The sequence below is a fragment of the Numida meleagris genome, chromosome 3 (genome assembly GCF_002078875.1).
Source record: "Numida meleagris isolate 19003 breed g44 Domestic line chromosome 3, NumMel1.0, whole genome shotgun sequence".
NCBI classification, from domain to species: domain Eukaryota; kingdom Metazoa; phylum Chordata; class Aves; order Galliformes; family Numididae; genus Numida; species Numida meleagris.
Window position 1 is genome coordinate 93,282,976 of NC_034411.1, and position 23,158 is coordinate 93,306,133.

Consider the following 23,158-nt stretch of genomic DNA (forward strand, 5'->3'; position numbering starts at 1 on the left):
TGAATATAGAGAATGGTAATATGGAGATTAATATAGTTTTCGTATTGATTGTCTGAGAGGGAAATGTATTTTGTTTCCTTGGTGGCTAATCATATTATCACCCTGTACAACACAAATGGAACAGTCAGTTCTCTTGATAAAATGTCATTTCAATGTTCACACTAAAATATGTTTTCAGCATGCAAAATTATATTTCATCTGCATCAATCTCTTCCTCTGTATTGAAAGATGCACTTATGAAATTAAAACTGCATATATATTTTTAATCCTTTCAAAATGTAAAGCTAAAATCTTTGATTCATGTTTCTTTCCTTTAGTAATGTTTCAGTAACTAACAGAAATCAAAATTAATATCCTTTTAATGGAACTGGATCAGGAATTACAGTAACTGTGCTGTTTAAGATTGTTTTTCTTCTGTCTTAGAAATAGTTGCCTGTTTCAACTGAAAAAAAAATTCTGCAATGTAGAACTTATTTCTCCAGTGTGATGAAGGACTCATTAGGAAATGGAAAAGAGTTGCCTGCCAAACTATAAAATTACTTTGACAAACTCCCAGTATGTTAATTTACATTTAGTTTTGGGACTGTTTCAGATCATTGTCAAGGAGAGTCATGTCTATAGCAATGCACTGGAGCCCCTGTTTTTTAAGCTATGCCATACTGCTTTAGGGTATACTGTTGTTAAACACCACTGTATTGTCTACAGTGAGCAGGAATACATCTGATCAAATAGTATGCTTCAGCATTTACTGGTACATTTGATCAGATGAATATAAAATAGAATACATTATCTTGAGTATCATAATATAAGCCCTATCTGGTAGCAGTGAATAAATGGCCTCTTGTAAGGGTGAGCTGGCCCTCTACAACTACGGTCTTGAATTACCTTATTTACTTCTTTTAAGCAGCAGTAACAAATAATCTAAACAAAAACATTTTTTTTTTGCCAATTAAAGAGTGGTATATGTGGAGAAAACCTCAGCAATTCTTGTGAATATCTGGACTCTTGCAATTCAGGACGTTGCTGGATTCTCCTGTCCGTCAGCTGGTGAGGAGAAGCACCAGGGTAGGATGTAGCAGAGGACACTCCTTTATTTTGACAGGGTGGATGCTGGTTGGAAAAGAACTAGTTATTACCCCTCTGGGCAGCGAGAAGGAATTTCTTGACTATATACAAACATTCACAATAGTAAGAAAGCATGTGAAGATTTTTTTTTTTGTTCAGATTCTGTTGATAGGTAGGTTTGTGGGTACTCCTACTGAAGTGGCAGTAAAAGTGTTCTATTTTGGTGGCAGTTTAATGATTCAGACTTGGTGTGACCACTGGCTAAGCACTGCAGCCTGCATCATTTCCTACCCAGTTATTCTGAGGTTGCCTGGTGCAGCATACTAGTGGTGATGTGTCCAAACTCGCTGACAGTTCCTGAAACTCAGTGCCCATCTTCAAAATACTTATTTGCTATGGCCATTGGCCTAGGCTAACCTAATCCATACCAAGACTGGGTTTGGTAAAGTGATAAATAGCCTGTGTTTAAGCTGTACGAGGCTCTGTGCTAACAATTTAATGTATGGAATTTAACTAATCATGTCTATGTTTGGATTTGTGTCCTCATCATGCTTAATTTACTAATATAAATGTAACCAGAGGGATCATTTATTTTAGATTACATAATGCTTACTATTCAATTAAAAACGAATATTGTATAGAGAATTTGCATTTTGAAGAGGTGATGGAATAAAATAATAACTATTGTATGTGTTTAAAATCAAAATTACATTATTATGATTTTTTTTGTTTAAATGATATCACTTTAAATTAAAAGACAGTGTCTAAGGTGTATTGGTGTTCAGGAATTGAAAGATGATAAATACATTGCAGTGAAAGATGCAAAAGATGATCTGTAGAACCATTGTCTGGTAAGCCTAGTATCTGTTCCAGCCAAATTATTAACAATCATTAAAAAAAAAAAAAAAAGAATTAACAAGTATACAGATTAAAACATTTTTTTACAGAGAGTACCATGTCTTGGAAATCTATTCGTGCTTTCTGAAGAATAAATAATAATGTGGATAAAGGAAATTCTATGGTATAGTTTGCTTGGACTTCCAAAAGAGCCTCAACGAAACCTTTGCTTCATGCATGCCTTAAAGAAAACTTACTAGCCATGATTCTTGCTTGGATAAATAATTGTTTGAAAGATAGAAATTGAAAGGAAGAGTAATTGGATTGTGATTTACAATGAAGGGATATCCCACACAGTTCTACTTTCCTAGGACTTCTATTTCAAAGATATTCATAGCAAACTGTGAAAGAAAATAAAACCTGAGGTGTCACTTTGCTCATTCAACATAATTATTCAAAGTGGGAAGGGTAAGAGACAGCTGTGAAGAATGGCAGTAGCACTCAATGATTCAGTGTCAGTAGAGTAGGTGAAATGAAGAATCATCTAGGTTGGAAAAGATGTTCAAGACAATCAAGTGCAACCATCACACTGACCTAGAGTCCCATAACAAAACTTCCGTGTCACATCCACACATCACCTAAATACCTCCAGAGATGGGGATTCCCCAGCTTCCTTAGGCAGTTCACTGAAACATATGTTCACACTCTCCATGAAGAAATTCTTTCTAGTGCCCAGTCTAAGCATCCCCTGGTGCATCTTGAGATTCTTTCCTCACACCAGTATCGCTTGTCATCTGAGAAAAGAGACCTCCTTTAATGTGAAAGTGGTAAACGTGGGAGGGAAGAGTCTTGGCTTCACGTACAGACTGATGGACTCTGAACTAATCACTGCAGCTGTGAAATAAGATCTCAGGCTCCGGGAATTCATGAAAGCTAAGCAAATGTCAGAGGATCTTTTACAAAAGAAGTGGAAAGCAGAACTGAAAGCATCACTGTATGCATCCAGGGTGGCTTTGTATCTTCAGTACTGACAGTATTTCTGGTCCTTTCACTTCAAAGGATGCAAAAGAGCAGGAAAAGGTTCAGAGAAAGCAACAAGGCATTGAGCAGCATGATCAAAGATGTGCAACAGCTTCTAAACAGTGAATAGCTATAAGTCAGGTAGAGCTTTCCTCTGGAAATGAGATAATTGAGATGAGAGTTTATGTAGGCTTGTAAAGTTGATTGGCATGAAAGGAATAGTAAAGGATAGATTGTTCAGTGTCTCTGCCAGTAGTGAAACCAGAACGAAGATGTATCAAATGAAACCAAGGTCTCTCTGTGAAAGCTGAATAGAGAGGAAAGTTATGTAGATTTATCGGGAAGAACATGAAGGGCTATGCTATAAAATAATATAGGGGAATTCATACTTTTCAATATTCAGTGAGACTTCCCTTATTTTTTCCAAACTATTTTTCCAAAGTATTTTTATGTGAAATGGCTTTAATCTTTTGAAGATTGATCATTTTATGAATCGCTTATTCGCACTTGAATTGCTTCGCAATCATTTCCCAAATTTTTAAAGTAAAAATGTTTTTAAAATTAGCAAATCAAAAAGCTTTACCAGATTCTACTTTCCTTGACAAGTTGATTTCCAGCTCTGAACTACGTTGTCATTAGCTATAGAAGAATTGTAGAGATTTTTGCCTGTTGACTTCTCTATGACTAGTTTCTGCATATGAAAGATAATTACATTAACTTGTGAATAGGCATGTTGTCTTCCAAATATTTTACTGCTACCATAGTTTCTTCAAATGGTCAGTTTGGTGCACAGAGTAAAAGGGTCGTATCTTCACTGACATAAGGTTTTGTTGTATTTCAGGCTGAGACTATCTCATGCTGCACACAGGTATATGAACAGAATCAACACAGCTAGAATCTAAAATCTCTGAGGATATTAATGAAGGGAAACTTGTTGAAATTATCCCAGTCTTGCAGACAGCAGATCAGATTGCCAGGGGTCCCATCCAGCCTGGCCTTGAGCACCTTCAGGGATGGAGCATTCACAGCTTCTCTGGACAACCTGTTCCAGTGTCTCACCACCCTCTGAGTAAAAAATTTTCTCCTAATATCTAATCTAATCTAAGTCTCCTCTGTTGTAGTTTAAAACCATTCTCCCTTGTCCTATCACTATCTGCCCACATAAAAAAACATTCTCTCTCCTGTTTGTAAGAGAAGGAGCACTGTTATTAGAAAACATTTATTAATGGTGCTATATAGTTGGTTTCTTTAGTTAAGACTTACCATGTATTTTAGAAAATTGGCTGCTGATTTGTAGGTGAGCAGTAACAGAAAGAGGAAAAATTCCAGCCTTTCTTACAAGAACGCTAATTTAGCAGAATAAAGCTCTGATGTGCATAGTTTCCTTATTCTTTCAGTTACCCTATTAATTTTCTCTAAGCTATTTTCATGGGGGTTTGGTCATGATAGAAAACCAGCCTTGTTATCTTATCTGTCCTTACCTGACAAGGAGACAAACAATTTAAAAATGTTCTTCACATTGCTTAGATGAAAAAGATCTGAGTTTAGTTTCATTTCTCCAGGTGCTAATTTGCCATAGGTAGTACATATCCCAGCATCACATAAAAATAAAGCCACATAAAATCAGCAAATTGTAGTACTACTTTAAAATGTTGTGGAATATACAGTTCAACCTCAGTTTGCCAGATGCCCTAAGGAGTGTGATTATTTTATCACTGAACGCATCTGGCCACATTCCTCATTAAGAAGCAAGTTATAGTATACTTTTAGTCTACAGCATCTTCTAGAGGCAAATGATAAAATTTGCATATTTTAGCATACATTTTTGAGACTTAAATTTGCAGCCTTTTGTACTTTTGAAGATCTTTTCTAAAGGACGGCAAAATACCAGGAAAAAAAAAAAAAAAAGAAAAATACAATAAAAATAGAGTAATTATTTATGGTAGCTCTATTGGGTGTATGATTTATGTAATAAATATCACATAATTTCTGTAATATACCCTTGGAAATTGACTTACTCTCAATCTCTGAGCATGTTAAGAAAGCATTCACAATTTAGTAGTTCTAGGTTTTGATACTTTTTGTCCCTATCTATTTCACAGTCATTTAATTCCCTGGGCTAGAAAAGCAGCGAGTATTTTGGCATTAAGAGCATTTACAATGCACATAATTTTTGAGCACAAAAGTAGAATTACTATAATTAAAACTCATGGAAGAATTCAGCTACTTCGCACAAAGGTGCTCTAAGTAGAATTAAACTCTTTGTTACACTATAGCACTTCTTAGATGAAGCACACAGTGAGTGTGGCTAAGCAGCGACCTTTTAAAGCAATACTTCCTAAAGGTAAAAGGTTCTAAAGGTGCTGTTTGAGGTTTTTTTTTTTTCCATTCAGTTCTAAACTGCAGCATCTGTATCTCTTTTAATGCTTTTCATTTTATAAATGTTGAAAGACCTACAAAGTATTACAACAAATTATAGTAGTATTTTCAGTCATAAATGAGGAGTTAAAAATTGAATTGCTATTAGAGGTATGTGTAAACTGTAGATAATAGAAATATAGCTCAGAAATAGAAGCTAACTCTGTCTCAGGTTTCATAAAGGAAAGAAAATATAAATCTTGAAGGGAAACTGTAACTAATGGTTAGTTAGGAATAAAAATCCATAAGTAGACATGATATACTTTAAGCGGGATCACATTTTACATATTTTGTTACAGTAAATCTCTATCTTAGATTCAGAAAAATTAGCAAACAACGTTACTGATTCTTTTACAAAATTGACTAAATTAATCAAAACTTTTGCTTGTCCCCAGACCTGGACAAGGTGACCACTGACACCTGCATCCACGCTGCTGTTGGCATTGCTGCCAGCACTCCATCTGTGTGCCTTCAGCACCTGGACCACAGCCCTCATCACCCTGTGCAATGACAGCCACCACTACAAGCAGGTAGAAGGAGAGGGAAATAGAAGTGGAGTAGTGAGGAGCAGTAAGTAGGGCAGGTGATCACCACAGGAAATGTAGTTCTGACCTTCAGGGGCTTTGGCTGTCATTGCTGTATAAAACAGTTAGAAAGAAAACCAAATATTGATAAAGACAAATGATGGAATAAGAACAAAAGGGTGTAGACTGTCCATGAATAAATCTGGAATGTCTTTGAAAGAGGAAAATAAATCTTTTTTTTTTTTCTAAAACAAGACTTCATAGATTCAGGACTGTTATATAATGTCCTTTGTTATCCCTGACCATGTCTAGAAAGACCTTTCCATTCTTGCTTACTTTGATTCTTACATCCTATGCACAAACTAACCTGTAGCTTAATTTGCAGTCACTCCTGTGGGTTTCAGCTCTAGCTGATGTAGTTTCTCTGAAACAGTATCCTCTTTTTTCTATTTCCAGCTTTCTTTCCCATCCTTTTCTACTTAAGTACTGTTTTGTGCTTTTGACTAATCCAATACTTTTTCACTCAGAGGGTGGTGACGTGCTGGAACAGGTTGCCCAAGGAGGTTGTGTATGCCCCATCCCTGGAGGCATTCAAGGCCAGGCTGGATATGGCTCTGGGCAGCCTGGTCTAGTGGTCTGCAACCCTGCACTCAGCAGTGGGGCTGAAGCTTGGTGATCTTTGAGGTCCTTTTCAACTCAGGCCATTCTATTATGATTCACTACCTTATATTGTGTGAGCCTTGGTTTTCCATCAGGGTATAAAGAACTGTGGACTCTAGCCTGGTATTATTAAGAGGACTCATCTACAAGCTAAAAAAGACTTAGTGTATACCCTTGTGATATTGAATTGATTAATTAAATAAATGTGTTTGTAAAAGGTTAGACTTAATCTGTTAATCTGAGAAAAGCTCAGTTATTTTGCATTTCCTGAATTTCCTCAAATTGAAAGTTATGTAGAGGACTTGCACCCACATAAAATTAAATTACTGTACTGTACAAAAATTACTGTATGATGATAGGAGAGATGAATAAACTCACTGTGAATTGTAGGTGGAAAAAATCACTTTATGAGTTGTATGTAAGTATAAGCATTGAAATGAGCTGCCAAGTGTACCTTTTGAGCCCCCATCCCTGGAGGTGTTCAAGACACGTTTGGATGTGGCGCTAAAGTTTAGTGATGGTTGGTAGTTGAACTGGTGATCTGGAAGGTCTTTTCCAACTTAGATGATCCTAGGATTCTACTGTTTCTCTTCATAAAGTCATTGATTCTAACAGGAGAGTGATCTAAGCAAGTGTGTAGATCTCATAGCTATCATTAATATTTTAGGCACATTAGTTTAGCTGCTGAATTGAGGCTAGGTTCTGGTACCTGCTCTTGTTCAATATTGTAGATATCAGACAAAACACTTACTCATAGAGTGTGATTCTATTCATATACTCCAGGTGGCAAATAAACACATTGAATCAAAACTATTAAAAAACTGGATCAGAAAATCAGAAGGTTTTTTATTGTTGTGCTTAGTTGATTGTTGCTTTTTGTTGTTTTTCTGTTTGTTTGTTTTTGTCCAGTACAGTGTTAGCAAAAATTCCAATAGGAAAAGAGTGTAGCTCTGTATTTGAACAAATACAGCTGTAACTACAGCCAGTAATGTAGAGAAACTAATCCTTCATAAGACTCTGACATAACGAGGTTTGCATGACGTTTCTCTAATCAATTCACATGATTCTTTTCTGTACAGAAAATATCTGATTATTGAATGAAAATATATATAAATCCCGCTGACTTATGCTGAATAAATATTAGCTTTTACAGTAGCAATGTCGCAGTGAATCATGGACTGGTGTTCTGGGATAGTGTACAAAAGATTTGCCTAACAGATTATTTCTTTCTGATACATGCAGAATATTGAAAATGATTTTCTGTTTTATGGTGATAGTAACATTATAATGCTTGGAGAGTTGTGGGAAAAAAAATGTTAGATTGTGACATAAATGGGTAGTATTATTAGATTGCTTCATTTTGTCCATAGATATGCTATTATGGTCTTCTACAATCTGTAAGAATTTACATGTAAAAGAGGATTTTTTAATTATTACTTACCAGGTGCCCCAGGTTTCAATTCTTTATGCCTGAAATGCTTAACGTATTCATGATTTCAGATAAATTCTAAGATTGATTAGCTCCACTGAGCTGATCAGTCCATAGATCTGTGACTTCTCTCTGTACTTCATCGGTGTAGACATCAAGAGCGATTCTCACTGATCCTTATGTTTCCTCCTGTGTTAACACGGGACGTCTGCAAAATAACTGTTACACTAGAAAGGCTTAGTACGAAAAAAGATAATTGTGAAAAAGTTTGCTGTAAGAAGAGGAAACAGTGTCCAAATTGTAAACAATTTCTAAATTGAATGTAGCAAATCACTTGCTGGTTTTGATAACTCCAAAAGTTTATGGCTTAGATTTTTCACTAGTGACACAAGACGACCTTCATTGAATACTGGCCATCTTTCAACTGAAATCATTTTCTTTGTCATTGCATACCATTGCCAGTGGATGATGGTGGAAGTTTTCTGACTGATCTGTCTCCCTTTAGAGTCACTTCTAGTCAAATAAAATCAATTTCAGAGAGCTCTGTAGGTACCTTATGAATCCAGGCAAACTCTAGTAAATAAAGTGGAACAGAAATGGCTATGTGAAAACCTGCACTTACTCTTTCTACCTATGTCAAATGGAGGTTGTATTTTCATTTACAGAAACACAACCATTTAACAATCATATAGAAAGATTTTCAAATGTATTCGCAGGAAATGAAACTGTGGTTAAACTGCTCCAATGTATTTGCTTGCAAGGGCCTGCATTTGGGATAGAAACGTGTGCATTTCTACAGATTTTGATTCCAGTTAAACACATACATTTCAAGTCACAGTCAGATATAGCTTGCTCTGGGAAATAATGCCTCCTATTTATTTGCATGGAAATGAAAACAAATACAAAGAACACAATAACACTATTTGAAAGAGCAAATTCAAAAGAATATTTTTTACCATAGTCATCACTATTAGCTATACTTCTTGCCAGTGATGAACAAGAGCCTGCATGCTAGCTACACTTGTCAAAATCTGCACCATCAGAGGTGAACCACTGTCACTGTCACCACTTCTGAAACACAATGCCCAGCGCCTCACTGTGCTCAAATTTACTGTATGGTCTCCAGGAATGTTCAGCAAGCACTGATGAATGTCAGTGGGTGCTGGGGTTTTTTTTGTATGAAGGAATTCAGTGCCACACATTTACATCATAAACACTTCCATGTCAGACACCATTGTGTCAGACTGTCCCTCTGCTGCCATCTGTCCTACAGCAACAAAATGTAACAGAATAATGCTGAGAAGGTTCAACTCCTGCTGCAATACCACCAACATCTGCCTCTGACATTGTGGGCCAATATAATAAAATAGAAAGCATTACTTTTGGAGCAGCCCTTGTATTTGTTATTTTTGTTAGAACAAAATGAGGCACTTTGATACTATCGTATGTGTTCCTTACGTACTGAATATGTCAGTAATAATTGATTAAGTTTCCGTCTAGGAATCTTATGCTTGTTTTGTAAGTTGGCCATTTCTGTCTTTTGTGGTTTTTATTTTTTCTTTATAACTCGGACAATTCTTTCTTTTTACAATTAATACATAAAAGTAGTTGAGCAATAAAACATACCACTCATTGTAAAATTATGAGTTCTTTGGCTTTGATGTCTTCTCAGTTATAGCGCATTTATCACAGTTGAGACAGACCTGAAGTTCCAGAGTGACGTCAACCATGGTGCTCTGATATTCGTGGAGTTTTTGAAGGGTGGCAGTGTTACTTTCTGAGGGATGGGTCTTTATGCTTCAGTTAACAGTTAGCCTTAAGCAAATTTATTTAAACTTCCATTGCTTCAGGGAACAACTGATTTGGCTCAGAGTATATTTTCCAAACCACGATATGTAACACTGTCATATCCCAGATATTTGTGTACTCATTGTTTTGAAGTAAATCACAAACTGAAGTGTGTAATTAAGTAGATAAAATAATGTACGAAATCATGAAGAAAAAAACATTAAATTATTTTTTTTCCTATAATTCCTGGTAATTATACTATTCAAGAGCAGTGTTATTTTTTGAAATGAATAATGAAGCTTTGTGGTTCAAAACATGTTTTACTGTATTTGTAAGCAAAAATAAGAGAAAAGTGCTAGCTGAATGAACTAAGATAATTTCCTCCCTTTCATGTATGTTTTTGTCTCCAGCTAAGTTGATACCTTCCCTGTCTCACAATTTATTTCTGGCTCTATAAGAAACAGAACGGTTTATGGCTTCGCTTCGTGTGTGCTGCTGTTGTGCTTCACCTGGTAGTGTCGTATTTTTTATGGTCAATTTCTTTGCTCAGTCTTCTTCAACACATTTTAAAAGTCTAAGACTCTTAGTTTAAGTGACGACTTGATTTCTTTACTTGATCTGGATTTTCATATTCATCAGGAATAAGCTTATTTTTTTTTTATGTGAGTGAATACATCAGTCACTGGTGTAAGCATTATTTCAGGTACACATAAGGAAAAACTGTAGTATTTGAGGTAATCGTGCTTCTTGTGTCAGTCAGTGTGGCAGTGTGCTGAAATTGTGGCCTGAAGCAATACAAGCACCTGCTTCCTCCAAGCATATTAGACCTGTAAATACATCTATAGGAGTTACTGATTGCTATGGTTACGTTTCTGCTTGATGCACGTATGCTCTGATTGTGCTTAGATTAGAGGCCACACGCCTTAACATCTGTGTCTGACAAATGGGACCAAAGCTTCAGTGTGCATACCAACCAAACATAATACCTATTTCCTGAGTGTCGTGGATATGAAGCTGGAGAATACCTCTGTCCTGCATTAGGAACTGAGTTCCACCAAAGATATTATTAGAAGTTATGCATTTTAAAAATGTTCTTCATGCAGTAGTGTGCTATGCCTTTAATTAAATTCTGATGTTTTAATATGTGTGCTGCTGTATACATACATGTGTATATATGAGATGCACACAGATACGTGTTCCTGTCTGATTAGCAAATATTTATAGTTAATGGAGACAGTCACAAAAATCAAAACTGTGTTTAAAATGGAAAAATGTCTGTAATTTATCACCTGAATCAAACAAAATATAAACCGTGTATAAAATATATGTGATGTGTTAATTTATAGCATGTGCTTATGTATGTATTCATGCACATGATTAATGTATCTACATACATACATTTCTCCCTACTACTACTCTGTAGTAGTTTTATAAAATGAGTTTGATTGTAGAATTTATGTTCAGCTGGTACATAAAATCAGGTTGCCCACTAAATTATTTCTTCAGGTTGTTCCATTGGTGTTGCCTACTCTTATCCTTTATTGATGTCACTGTACCCTCAAGATACACTTCATTCCTCATCAGAAATATTCAGAGTATCTTATAGATCAACAGAAATACTGATTTCATTGTAACAAATGTGCTTTCCACAACTGGTGGTTCTGTGGTTTAAAGTAGCTGTTATTTGTCACACTGACAGGTTCACCTACTGCGAAATGCTGGTGATGAAGTTACCATTACTGTTCAGTACCTCAGGGAAGCTCCATCGTTTTTAAAGCTCCCATTAGGTAAGAGACAATTAACGGATAGGAGTAATTTGTTTTCCTCTTTGTAGTATTCTTAGAACAAGATGACACTAACAGAAATAAGAATTCAGTGCTTGAGTGTTTTACTGCAAGAAACAGGAAATGATTTGTGTACTCTGTGGCTTACCTTGTAAGAATCTAATGCATACTGCATAGCTAAACTGTGTCAACAGCCCTTTCCCCCATCCACCAGGCAGGTCACTCGATCATAGAAGGAGATAGGATTGTTCAACCAGGACCTGCCTTTCACAAACCCATGCTGGCTGGGCCTGATCCCCCCAGTTGTCCTGCTCATGCCCTCAAGATGATCAGCAGTTTGGTGTAGTTAGGGTCTCTTCTAAACACAGAAACAAGCAATTCATCCTTAAGTGCCAGTTAATCAGTATTCATGTCTAAACTCATGCCAAACTCTGTATTAGTTGTTCGCAATCCTCAAAAGAGCGGAGCCACCAGAAAATATTATGAGAAATGTAGGCAAACGTTTCACTGTTGTGACAATTTGTGTCTTCAGTAGCCACAGTATGAAATATAGTAGGGAAGGAAGGAAGAGCTATGAGAAGGAAGCAGGGGAGGCAGATACTGCTCCCGATGATGTGCTTATGAGAGACAGTATAGTTGCATTTGGAGTGAACACAGCATACTACTAAAATTGACAGGGTAGCAGCTGGTCTGATTGAATGCTTAGAGATAGGGGACCATGAGCTTGAGTCTTTGGGGATGCCAGGAAAGGACAAGATACCTAAGATTTATGCATGTATGCACTTCAATCTTGCCTGCAGTGTGAGTTGAGATGCAGTTTACTGCTCAGTAGAATTGCTGCTTAACTTGGTATATGTGTCACTGATTCTTCATAACTGTAATTCCACCTTGTGCACGGGCTTGTGAAAAGCTCTTCTTGAACACGGATCCCACCACTGCAATCTTCCTTAACTTCTGTATGCCTTTAAAGACTTGTATTCCATGATTTTCCAGACGTTATTTGCTTATTTGCTCTCCACTGGAATGAGTACTTAAGTCACTTACCAAAGATCATCTTGCTCACTGAGCTTGGTTTCAGCCAGTGTTGAATGGCTGAACAGAACATCCAGGAGAGGAGCTGGTGAGATTTGTGCTGAGGTTCCAAGTCCAGTTCAGAAGAAGGGGCATTTCTTAATTTCCTCAAATGTCTGGTCATACTGAGTTGTATTTTTGAATATCATACTGCAGGCATGATATCATGGACCAGACTTAGCAGGGTAGTGTAATGTGTCAGATTTCCTCATGCTCTGTGTAAAGGAGGCAGGCCTAATAAGATGTCCCAAATAGGCAATGTGTATCCAATATGTCTCTTTCAGTTAAGAAGCATTGTGTCTTTCTTGTGCTTATTGGTAGCCTGTGATAGCTTGTCTTAAATGACATTGAATTCCTTACTCTGAACAGGTTTCTCTTGAATAACAGTGATAGGGGCAGATTCCAAATGGTTGGCTACAGATCTTTGGAAAGAGAATGATGGTTTCTGTAAGGTGGAGGTTTCTGGTTCAAGTGTTCAGGGATGCTACAGAATCATAGAATCATTTGAATTGAAAGGGACTTCTAAAGTTCATCTTTTGACTTTTTCCACAAAGTCAGAAGACTGGTGATTAAACAATGCAAGTATATTTTTGATAGATTTTGTCAGCACCAGAGGTACTTTATAAAAAAGAGAATGGGATAGATGTTTTTCCTTCTTTACACATAAGGAGGAATAATACTGCAAAGAGTATGAAGTGTCTTTTCCATGTGGCAAAACAAAAGAAAAACATCCCAATCCCAGAATATTTCGAAGGAAAGATGAAAATTGTAGCCGATGTCCCTCATTTTCTCCATGCATGATTTTTCACAGAATCATAGAATCACTTGAGCTGGAAGGGCCTTGTAAAGGTCATCTAGTTCAGCTCCCCTGTAATGAACAGAAACACCTACAGCTGCTCAGAGCCTGATCCAGCCTCACCTTGAATGTCTTCTAATCTGGGCAACCTATTCCAGTGCTCTACCACCTTTATTGTAAAATAATTTTTACCTTATATCCAGGGTAATCCTCTCTTTTAGTTTGAAACCATTTCCCTTGTCCTATCACAACAGACCCTGCTAAGGAGCTCTCCAATATCACTTAGCAATATTGATTGTAAGACAAATTGTAGTTTCATAAAGGATAAAGTCTTGCTGACTATCTGCTTTACTGTGATCTGCTGGTCTATTTCATTTTGGAGTTTTTGTTTGTTTTTTAGAGTTTTAGTGAATTCTTTGGCTGAAGTGGAAAAAAAATCTGTTGATGGGCTTCTGAGGTAATCAGATCTTTAAAAAATTTTTACGTCTATTAACTTTAAGGCTTTTAAACTGTAAATAAAATCTAGGTTTTATGAAATTAAGCCGTAGAATGCCTAACTTTTTAAACTGAAAACTCTCAGTTAGACATAAACAACTCCTACCTGTACCACTGCAAATGAGTTCTTGCTTTAGGTTTAGCGTCAGCTAACTTGATTTCTTGAGCTGCCGTGAGATCTGCAAAATCCACTGTGATCCTTAAGAAGTTTCTTTTGCTCACCTCTTGAGTTCTGGATTTTTCTTGCCACCCTCAGGAGTGTCTCAGTTGCTTTTGTGAACTGCAAGTACTTGTATCCCTGATATCTCTCTTTCTGACCCCTTCTCATCTCACAGGGGAAGCTTTTCCTTTGAGCATTCTCACCTATTGCTTAGGTAAAAATCATTCTTCCTCACGCTCAGGGGACCCTTCCTGACCTAGCTTTCTTAAAATAACAAAAATAGCACAACTAACAATGTAAATTGCATAGATAAAGCCTGTCATAGTGAAAGTTTGCATTTCTCATAGCTTGGCTGTCTAACTAACATCTGGATGGAATACCAAGAGAGCTAGTAATAATAATTGTTGATGAAAGTTTCACAACACACCACATACTTCTGATATCAGTACTTAGTGAGATACTATAGTCACAGAGGAGGCATTATCTATAGCAGACGGTTTGTTTTAAATAAACGCTTTCTTTAGATAGTCATGAACTAATTTTCCAGAGATTGGACTGATGCCTAGGAGTTGATTTGAAGTCTCACCTGCTTGTGCAAGAGCTACAGTGGCAGATAGTGAAAGATTACTTTTTATTGGTGTGTTTTTTCTTTTCTATCATGTGTATGCATATCCTGTGTTTTCTTCAGAGGAGGAAAGACCACCTGATGGCTTTTGGGATGCCATGCTGGGCAGCAGGTGGAGCTCATTGGAGAGATGAGAGGACTGCACCTCCCATGAAAGTAGTTGAGCATAAACAGAGGAAGCTTCCAAAATAGTGAATGAGGCTGTGATAGAATAATCTATGAGTGAGTGAGGTGGAATAAGCAGCCTGAAAAATGTGAAGATGATATAGCAATAGGACTAGAGGGAATGGCCTCAAGTTGTGCCAAGTGAGATTCAGGTTGGATATTAGGAAAAATTTCTGCTCCTAAAGAGCGGGCAGGTTCTGGAACGGGCTGCCCAGCGAAATGATGGAGTCACCATCCCTGGAGGTGTTCAAGAAACATTTAGGTGTTGTACTGAGGGACATGGTTTAATGTGGAAATATTGGTGATAGGTGGACAGTTGGACTAGATGATCTTGGAGGTCTTTTCCAACCTTGGTGATTCTGTGATAGACTGAGAGTCTGTGTAGTTTGTTGTGACTCAAAAAAACAAGGAACACTACTGAACTGAAAAGCAAGTCTGCAGGGACATGCTGGGAGTAGCAAAAATTGTGGCTTCACTTTTTTATTCTAAGCATTCCCACACAATGGATGTCAGTTTTCTCTACTAAAAAAAAATAGAATATGATTCCCAACAGTCAGACTATTCTGTGGAAAGTTTAATGACAATTTATTTATTTAAATATTTTAATTAAAAGAAAGAAATCACTTTCTCTTACTGCAAGTCCCTGTGGTGATCTACAAGTCTGAACATAGGGGTTTTTTTGTGGTCTGCTCTAGGTATATAGCAGCTACAAAATGGGTTTAGCTACTGAAGTTTGCACTTCGAGTAGACTTGTATAAGTAGAACATGACAGTGCCTCCTGCTAGCATCACCTCAGGCAATAAAAGGACCACTAATAAAAACATGCTGAAGCTTTAAAGCTCACAGTATAATTTTGAGACCTCAGCACTGAACTGACAGAGAGTTGTTATGGAGAAGATGAGCTTTTGTTGCATTAACTTCCATTTTGCCAAATCTTTCAGATACGTGGAACAGATACGTAAGAAAATGTATGACTAGGAATGACTCTAGTGATGTTATACTTGACAGACTTATTAATGTGAAATGATTTACAGACAATTTCAGGTGACTTCTTCAGACAGAAAAATGTTTTCAGTGATGTTGAATATAATGCTCTAAAATTGCTGTTATATGCTTTATTGATAAGACAAAGTGCTTTCTAACAGTAGTTGTGTGTTATTGGTGCTATATATTAATATCGTACATACAAGCTAAAATTATGCAATAATGTGGCTTTGTGCTTTTTCTATTGTTGTAAGTTACTGCAAACAAATGCATTAAGCTTTCCTAGAATCTCATTAACTGCTAAAGCAGGATCACAATGCATAGCTGTTAAAAAAAGAGATATCTCAAAGAATACAGCTGTATTATACTAAATTATGAACATAGTTTCAACATTACTAGATGACTATTTGCTTTTAATTTCTTAGTTTGAGAGGGTGCATCATTCTTGAAAGTAATTGTCACTTTAAGAAAAATATATATCTGTTAGTAAAATGTTCATATGTGTACAGTTAGTACTTGCCTGAGAGTTTACTGTCCATGATTATACTCCAAGATGAAACTTTCAACACTGAATAGGAAATGTATTAATTAAATTAATGCAATTTGTGTATCTTAATTTGTTACTTGGTTTTGAATGTCTCACTCTTAGGGAAAAAAAAAAACTTAATCCTTCAAACAGTTAAGCATTGAAGAAGTTCCCATGAGCACAGCCTCTACAAAATAACATCCAATTAGTTTTTTTTTTTTTTTGGTTTGGTATGGTGATAGGTATGAATATTTTTTCCATCTTTTGCAGCTGGAAAAAGTCTTGCCTGATATATACATATATTTTTAACATAAGCGATTGTCTTTCGTGATCTGATTTCCAGGTTCCCCTGGACCATCCAGTGATCACAGCAGTGGAGCTTCATCACCTCTTTTTGACAGTGGCTTGCATTTAAATGGGAACTCAGCTAACACTGTAAGCAAATTAATATTAAAAATGTGGTACAAACTACATAAGTTCTCTCCCTATTCTGAGATTTAGAATGCTAACATAATGCTGTACGGCTATTCTATTTTTTTAGTAACTTTCTTTTGGTTGAGGTTTTTTGTTTTATTTTTTTGTTTGTTGGTTGTATAATCTTTTATTTCAAGTGTAGATTCTGCAAAATGCTGTACTTATGAAGTGGTCAACATGGGGTCCTGAATGGCTAGGTTCTTGCTCTGAGGCAGCTGAGAAGCTGGTAAGAATGAGCACAGTAAGACTGGATAATTGTATGGGGATGAACTCATGAAATTTAGACATATGTTGTTTAACTGCAATATTGTGCTACAGAATTCAGTACAGCTAAAGATGCTGAAATGCACACAGAATTCAGAAAAGAATATTAAGGTTGAATTCTTGAAGCAAACGTTCATGATAGGAAAAAATGTGAGAAAAAGAAACAGAAAGGGAAAGCAGACATAGGAAAACAAAAGTCTATATTTTTAATCCAGAGAATATGCCGTTTCTTTTCTGGAGCAAACAGTTGTTATTGAATTAAATGCATCATTGTGCAAATAAAGTGTTCCTTTTTCCAGGAAAGAACTAGCTGTCAAAAGCAAAGAAGACAGGATGTCTTAGTAGGTGTCAGTGTTGCTGTCTTCTTAAAATGAAGACTGAAGATGTAAATAATAGCTGGACAGGAGCAGCTGTTCCTGCTCTAAACCTGTTCCACTCGTAACTAATTGAAGCTGTAGACTTTTCAGTAGTTGGATATTAAACTTTTCAGAAAGAATACCCAGTGAACAAAGTACAAACTTCTCCTATGCTCTCTCTCCTATTTTTTTTTGTTTTCAGACATACCAGTTTCTGCTGTTTTTTTCCCAAGCTTTGCACTTTTTTAACCATTACCCCTCTGTATAAAATAGCCTTATGGCTATTTTTCATCTGATAAATATATAGAAGGAAGATGTAATTATGTGTGTATTTATCATATAAATTCACGTGATTAAATAAATAAATTTATACTGTTATCTCTACTTTAGTGCTTGGGGTCCAAACTAAGTACATATACAGAATATTTCCTGTTTATTTGTTTGTGCTTATACAGCTAATTATTTGCATTTAGTTACTTTGCACTATTATCTGACCGAAGAACCAGAGTCTGTCATCAGAGTCTGTTATTCTGCACTGACTGTCTACCAGGTGTTCTGTAGCCAAAAACGAAATTCCTCAAAGAACTTAAAATATAAGAAGAGGGCTATTATCAGGTGATTTCCTCAGATTGCATTAGCATGTTTTAGTAAATTAATGCCTCCTAAGTGCTAAAACGTGTGCCATAACAACTTTCAGTCAGTGTTGTGACTGTACTGTGGGAATTGCACGTTTTGAGTTCTGCACATTATAAAACAGAGAAACAAGTGGCAAAAGTTTTGTAGACTTGTAACAGTAATTTAGAATTACTTTACAAGGCAGCACACAAAAGACCGTAAGCTTGATGTATAAGTGGAAAAACAGAAGGGTGAATACTAATGTACTGACTTGTGTGTATATAGAGCTTGCTTTTTCTGAATCTTGAAATAAAGTCACATGAGGAGCTACATATATGCACCAGACACTATGACACTTCACTATGAAAAGTGAAGTAAAGCAAAACAATTTACATTTTATCTAGCTCAGTAAAATTGTCATGATCTCACTTCATAGGAAAAAAAAATGAAAAATTGAGAGATTCTTACTGTGAAGTGTAAAACAAGGTTTGAAGTATTCTAGACAGAAATAACTGGCTTTTGAGGATGTCCACCAAAAGTGTGTGGTCAAACTTCTGTCAAGCTAAGATTTGACTGAAATGTGACCAGAACTTCAGAAGTGGCTATGAATGTGTGAAGTTCCAGCTAGTGGGTGGCTCTACTTTTTAATTTTCATTTTTGCAGTAAAGGAAAACCAGGAATGGCATTTCCTGTAACAGTATCGCTAAGTAAAAATATGGATATTTGAGCCCCATTTTAATATCACCTCACTTTGAATAGTCTGCTACATCATGTAAGTCTGTGTTGCAGTCATATGTACCTTCCAAAAGGCAGTCAGATCCATGCTGTATTAGAGAATGCATATATAGTCATGAATGGAAATGCTGTTCCAAAAATTATGCATTTTGAAGGAAAGGATGGGAATGAGAACTAAAGGATTGTTACTGGGGCAGTCTTACCATGCTGTCATTCAGCGTATCTGTTCTGAAAGAAATACAGAGATACCTGAGCTAATGTAGCGTTCAGGCTGTAACATTCACTTAACACAGCAGAACATGTTGTGGTGATACTGGTTTGTATCACGCAGAAAGCAATTTAGCCATGATAACACCAAACTGTTTCTGCCTAATATGATGACCCAATTTTCAGTTCTAGTGCTAGCCTTCCTCTCTTAGGAATATCCTTATCAACTCTTCTGTCAAATGACTGTTTTATGTGACATGGTATAATCTACAGGACTTTTTTCCTACAGTACCTGAACAGTTTGCAGTATAGCACTCTTAAACATAGCAAAAGCTGAAGTGAACTCTTCACATCTAATTATTTTGTGCTTGGGCACTGTGACAAATGCTATAAAGATTGGTAGTGTCAGATACATTCATCTGTGTCTGATATGCGGTTTACTAATTATAATCTGAAATTTTAGGGAACATAGAATGTTCAAAGGAGCTACTCCATAGGCCAGTGATTACTGTGTATATATGTGAAGGATTTTAACTACAAACCAATGGCAAAAATTAATGAAGAGATACTAGAGGTTCAGGCCAGCCCTCTGATAAATTGTGGGAGGCAAAGGGACAGGCCAACCTCTTTTCAGTGGTCTTTGGGGACAGGACAAGAGGAAATGGCCATAAACTGAAGTATAAGAAGTTCTGCACCAATATGCAAAAGAACTTGTTCATGGTGAGGGTGACGGAGCACTGGAATAGGCTGCCCAGGGAGGTTGTGGAGTCTCCTTCTCTGGAGATATTCAAGACCCACCTGGATGCCTACCTTGCAGCCTGCTGTAGGGAGCCTGCTTTGCAGGGGGGTTGGACTCAATGACCTCTAGAGGTCCCTTCCAGTTCCTACAATTCTGTGATTCTGTGAGAATGAATACATGGATAGAGAGATAGGTAAGTAAATAAATAAGAAAACAAATTCTTAAGACACTCTTGAGTAAGAAAGTTGCCATGGAAAGGGAGACTGTAGTAGCTTTTCATCTGTATGAAAAGCCCAGCTTCCCTGAATTGTGATGTTCTGATAATTTTTTTTCTTCAGTCATTTTGTGTCATCTGTTTAAATAAAAGTTTTGCTCTAAGAAAGATATTGAATACTTTAGCACCAAGTACGGTTTATAAAAAAGAAAAAATACAGATGCTCAACACTTGGTGGAACCTATAGGATGCTAGTTCTTCAATATATATGCTAGTCCTTGCTTCAGAGTGAAAGAATGATACAGCTCAATCCCAAGCCAGTACAGGCAAAAAAGGAAGAGTCCAAGCAAGGGCATGGAGACCTTCTTGTTTACAGGAAAAGCTATACTTGATGGGTGCTTTAGTGCAGTGAATAGACCACTGAATTGAGATCAAGTTGTTGTTCTGTACCTAAAAGGTCCAGTAGTTTTACTTTTGCATGTTTCTGTAGTACCTTACAGTTCAGTATAAAGATACTATTTGTCATTCTTAAGTTGTATTTCATTCTCCCCTTTTGCCATTGGTAGCTGACTTCAAAGAAGTTTCAGGATTTCAGATCAATACTTTTTCTGTTAGAATGATTTAGTATGTGATACTAGTAGACTCTGCCAACTTTCGATCTGAAAATCCATGATTTTCTTACTCAGTATAAAAGCATTATAACCTTAAATTGACTTCGAATTCATAGTGCATTATTTGGTAATGTACAGGCATAAAACATAATAAATGAAATAATTAGAAAAAGTAGGTAACTTACAGAAACAGTGCTAGTTACTCTCGTGAAAGTAAACTATGCCTTCCATTTCCTGAACACAAAATACTTAAAACAGGTAAACAGAGCTAGTTGCACTTAAATCTTTTGGACATCTGGTGTAGTGAGAACCCATATGAAATAAGGGAAACACACTGCAAATAATCATGATTGTTTTTCTCCATTAATAAAATATGAAATGACTGTCCCCTTTTCACATACAGGGATCCTGGTTGTCTGTTTTTTAGTACACCTTTCAGGAATCATAGCTGTAGAAGCTGGAAAAAGGCTGTTTAATAATTACTTCCTACTCTCTACTATGCATCTGCCTATGAAATGCTTTTGATATTGAGTAAGCAAATTTTTTAATTGAGATTTACATCTTCAGAAGTGCTGTTTCTTTAATTCTGAGTTGACTTTGACATTAATGAAATGAAAAAAAGGTATCTCTAAAAGTCTGATCTTTTAGTTGTATTGATCCATGCTGTCATTGTTAATCCTTTCCATGGATTTATTTATTTAACTATTTAATATCTGATTCATCAAGTTAGTTATTTCTTCTGCACAGAAATAAAGTCAAATATGGTTTTAGTGTTTTGTTACTGTTGGTTATTTTTTTCTGCTGTTTAAAAAAAAAAAAAAATTAGGGCCTTAACAAATTGTGGTGAAAGGAATAATGACATTGAAAGTCTTCCTAGCTACTAAGTAAATGAATACTAACAGTATTTGCTGCTTTGGGATATTTAATACTAGTTTCAGAAATACTGTGATAAAACACTGAAAGTTAATCTGATATTCACACACAGTTCACAAAGAAGGCTTAAATTTTTTAAGTGTGGATGGCCTAAATCCAATTCTGTTTCCTCTGGAAAATAAATCAAAGACCAAGAAAGGTCAGATAAAAGGTTCTGGCTTTGTTGTTTATCTTTCAGGAAAAAAATGTAAATAATGTGCCAAGTGAAAAAGCAGCAACTTGTTATTATTAGGTTTCATTTTTTGATTGTACCTACTTTCCCACATGCTGCCCCCTCATTTTTTTATTGTTATTATAACTGATTCTCTTCTGTTTGGCCTCTTATGTTCAGAAATCATAGAATGGCCTGGATTGAAAAGGACCATAATGATCATCAAGCTTCAGCCCCCTGCTGAGTGCACGGTCGCCAACCACTAGACCAGGCTGCCCAGAGCCACATCCAGCCTGGCCTTGAATGCCTCCAGGGATGGGGCATCCACAGCCTTCCTGGGCAACCTGTTCGAGTGCATCACCACCTTCTGAGTGAAAAACTTCCTCCTAATATCTAACCTAAACCTCCCCGTCTCAGTTTAAAACCATTCACTCTTGTCCTATCAGTGTCCACCCATGTAAACAGTCATACACTCTCCTGTTTATATGCTCCCTTCAAGTATTGGAAGGCCACAATGAGGTCTCCCTGGAGCCTTCTCCAAACTAAACAAGCCCAGTTCCCTCAACCTTTCCTCATAGGAGAGGTGCTCCAGCCCTCTGATCATCTTGGTGGCCCTCCTCTGAACTCATTCCAAGAGCTCTGCATCTTTCTTGTGGTGGGAGCCCCAGGCCTGGACGCAGTACTCCAGATGGGGCCTCACAGGAGCTGAGTAGAGGGGGACAATCACCTCCCTCTCCCTGCTGACCACTCCTCTTTTAATGCAGCCCAGAACATAGTTGGCCCTCCGGGCTGCCAGCGCGCACTGCTGGCTCTTGTCCAGCTTCTCATCCACCAGGACCCCCAAGTTCTTCTCCACAGGGCTGCTCTCAAGGAGTTCTTCCCCCAGGTTGTATAAGTACCTGGGATTGCCCCAGCCCAAAATGCAGAATGAAAACAATGTATGAATTCAATTTGCATTTTATTTTTGTACAAAACCACATATTTTTTCCCTCATTATCTGTTTTCCTACTTAGGACTACAAAGGTACAACATAGACTGCTTAATGCCAAAGCTAGATTATCAAAAGAACTTAGAAATGTGAAACTCCATTGAGTGATTAAGCAAAATTATTACTATTTATCACTTGTTGGCAATATAGTTAACAGAAAATGCAGCAATCTTTCAGATATGTTAGCAGGCAGTATTGGAAGTCATTGGTTAGAAGGAATTAGTAATATGTGGGAGCATTCATGAGATTGACAACTACGTAAGGATCTGATGTTTTAGAAATGAAAGCAAGCATTATTATTGTGATTATTTGTAGAAAAATGACCCATATCAAGTAGTTATGTTAGCATAGATGAACTCCAGCAGTTCAGAAACACGTATAAGGCTTTTAATAATAAATTACAATGAAATCAAGGTAGTGAGTTCTTCCACAAAGTTGCATTCGTTGTCACTCCACAAGTTCCTACAACAAATTTATACTTACTGAGTTCCTACTCAGTGATAGGAGTAAAAGACAAGCTTCAA

General features: G+C 36.7%; 1 protein-coding gene across 1 annotated transcript in view; it reads left to right on the forward strand.

Annotated features, from left to right (window-relative positions):
* Positions 1-23,158, forward strand: part of SNTG2 (syntrophin gamma 2) — a 232,263-nt gene that overhangs the window by 121,395 nt on the left and 87,710 nt on the right. The window contains exons 7-8 of the mRNA XM_021392018.1: positions 11,441-11,528; positions 16,691-16,782. Of these exons, the coding sequence (XP_021247693.1) occupies positions 11,441-11,528; positions 16,691-16,782 (180 nt within the window). The remainder of the gene's footprint in view (positions 1-11,440; positions 11,529-16,690; positions 16,783-23,158) is intronic.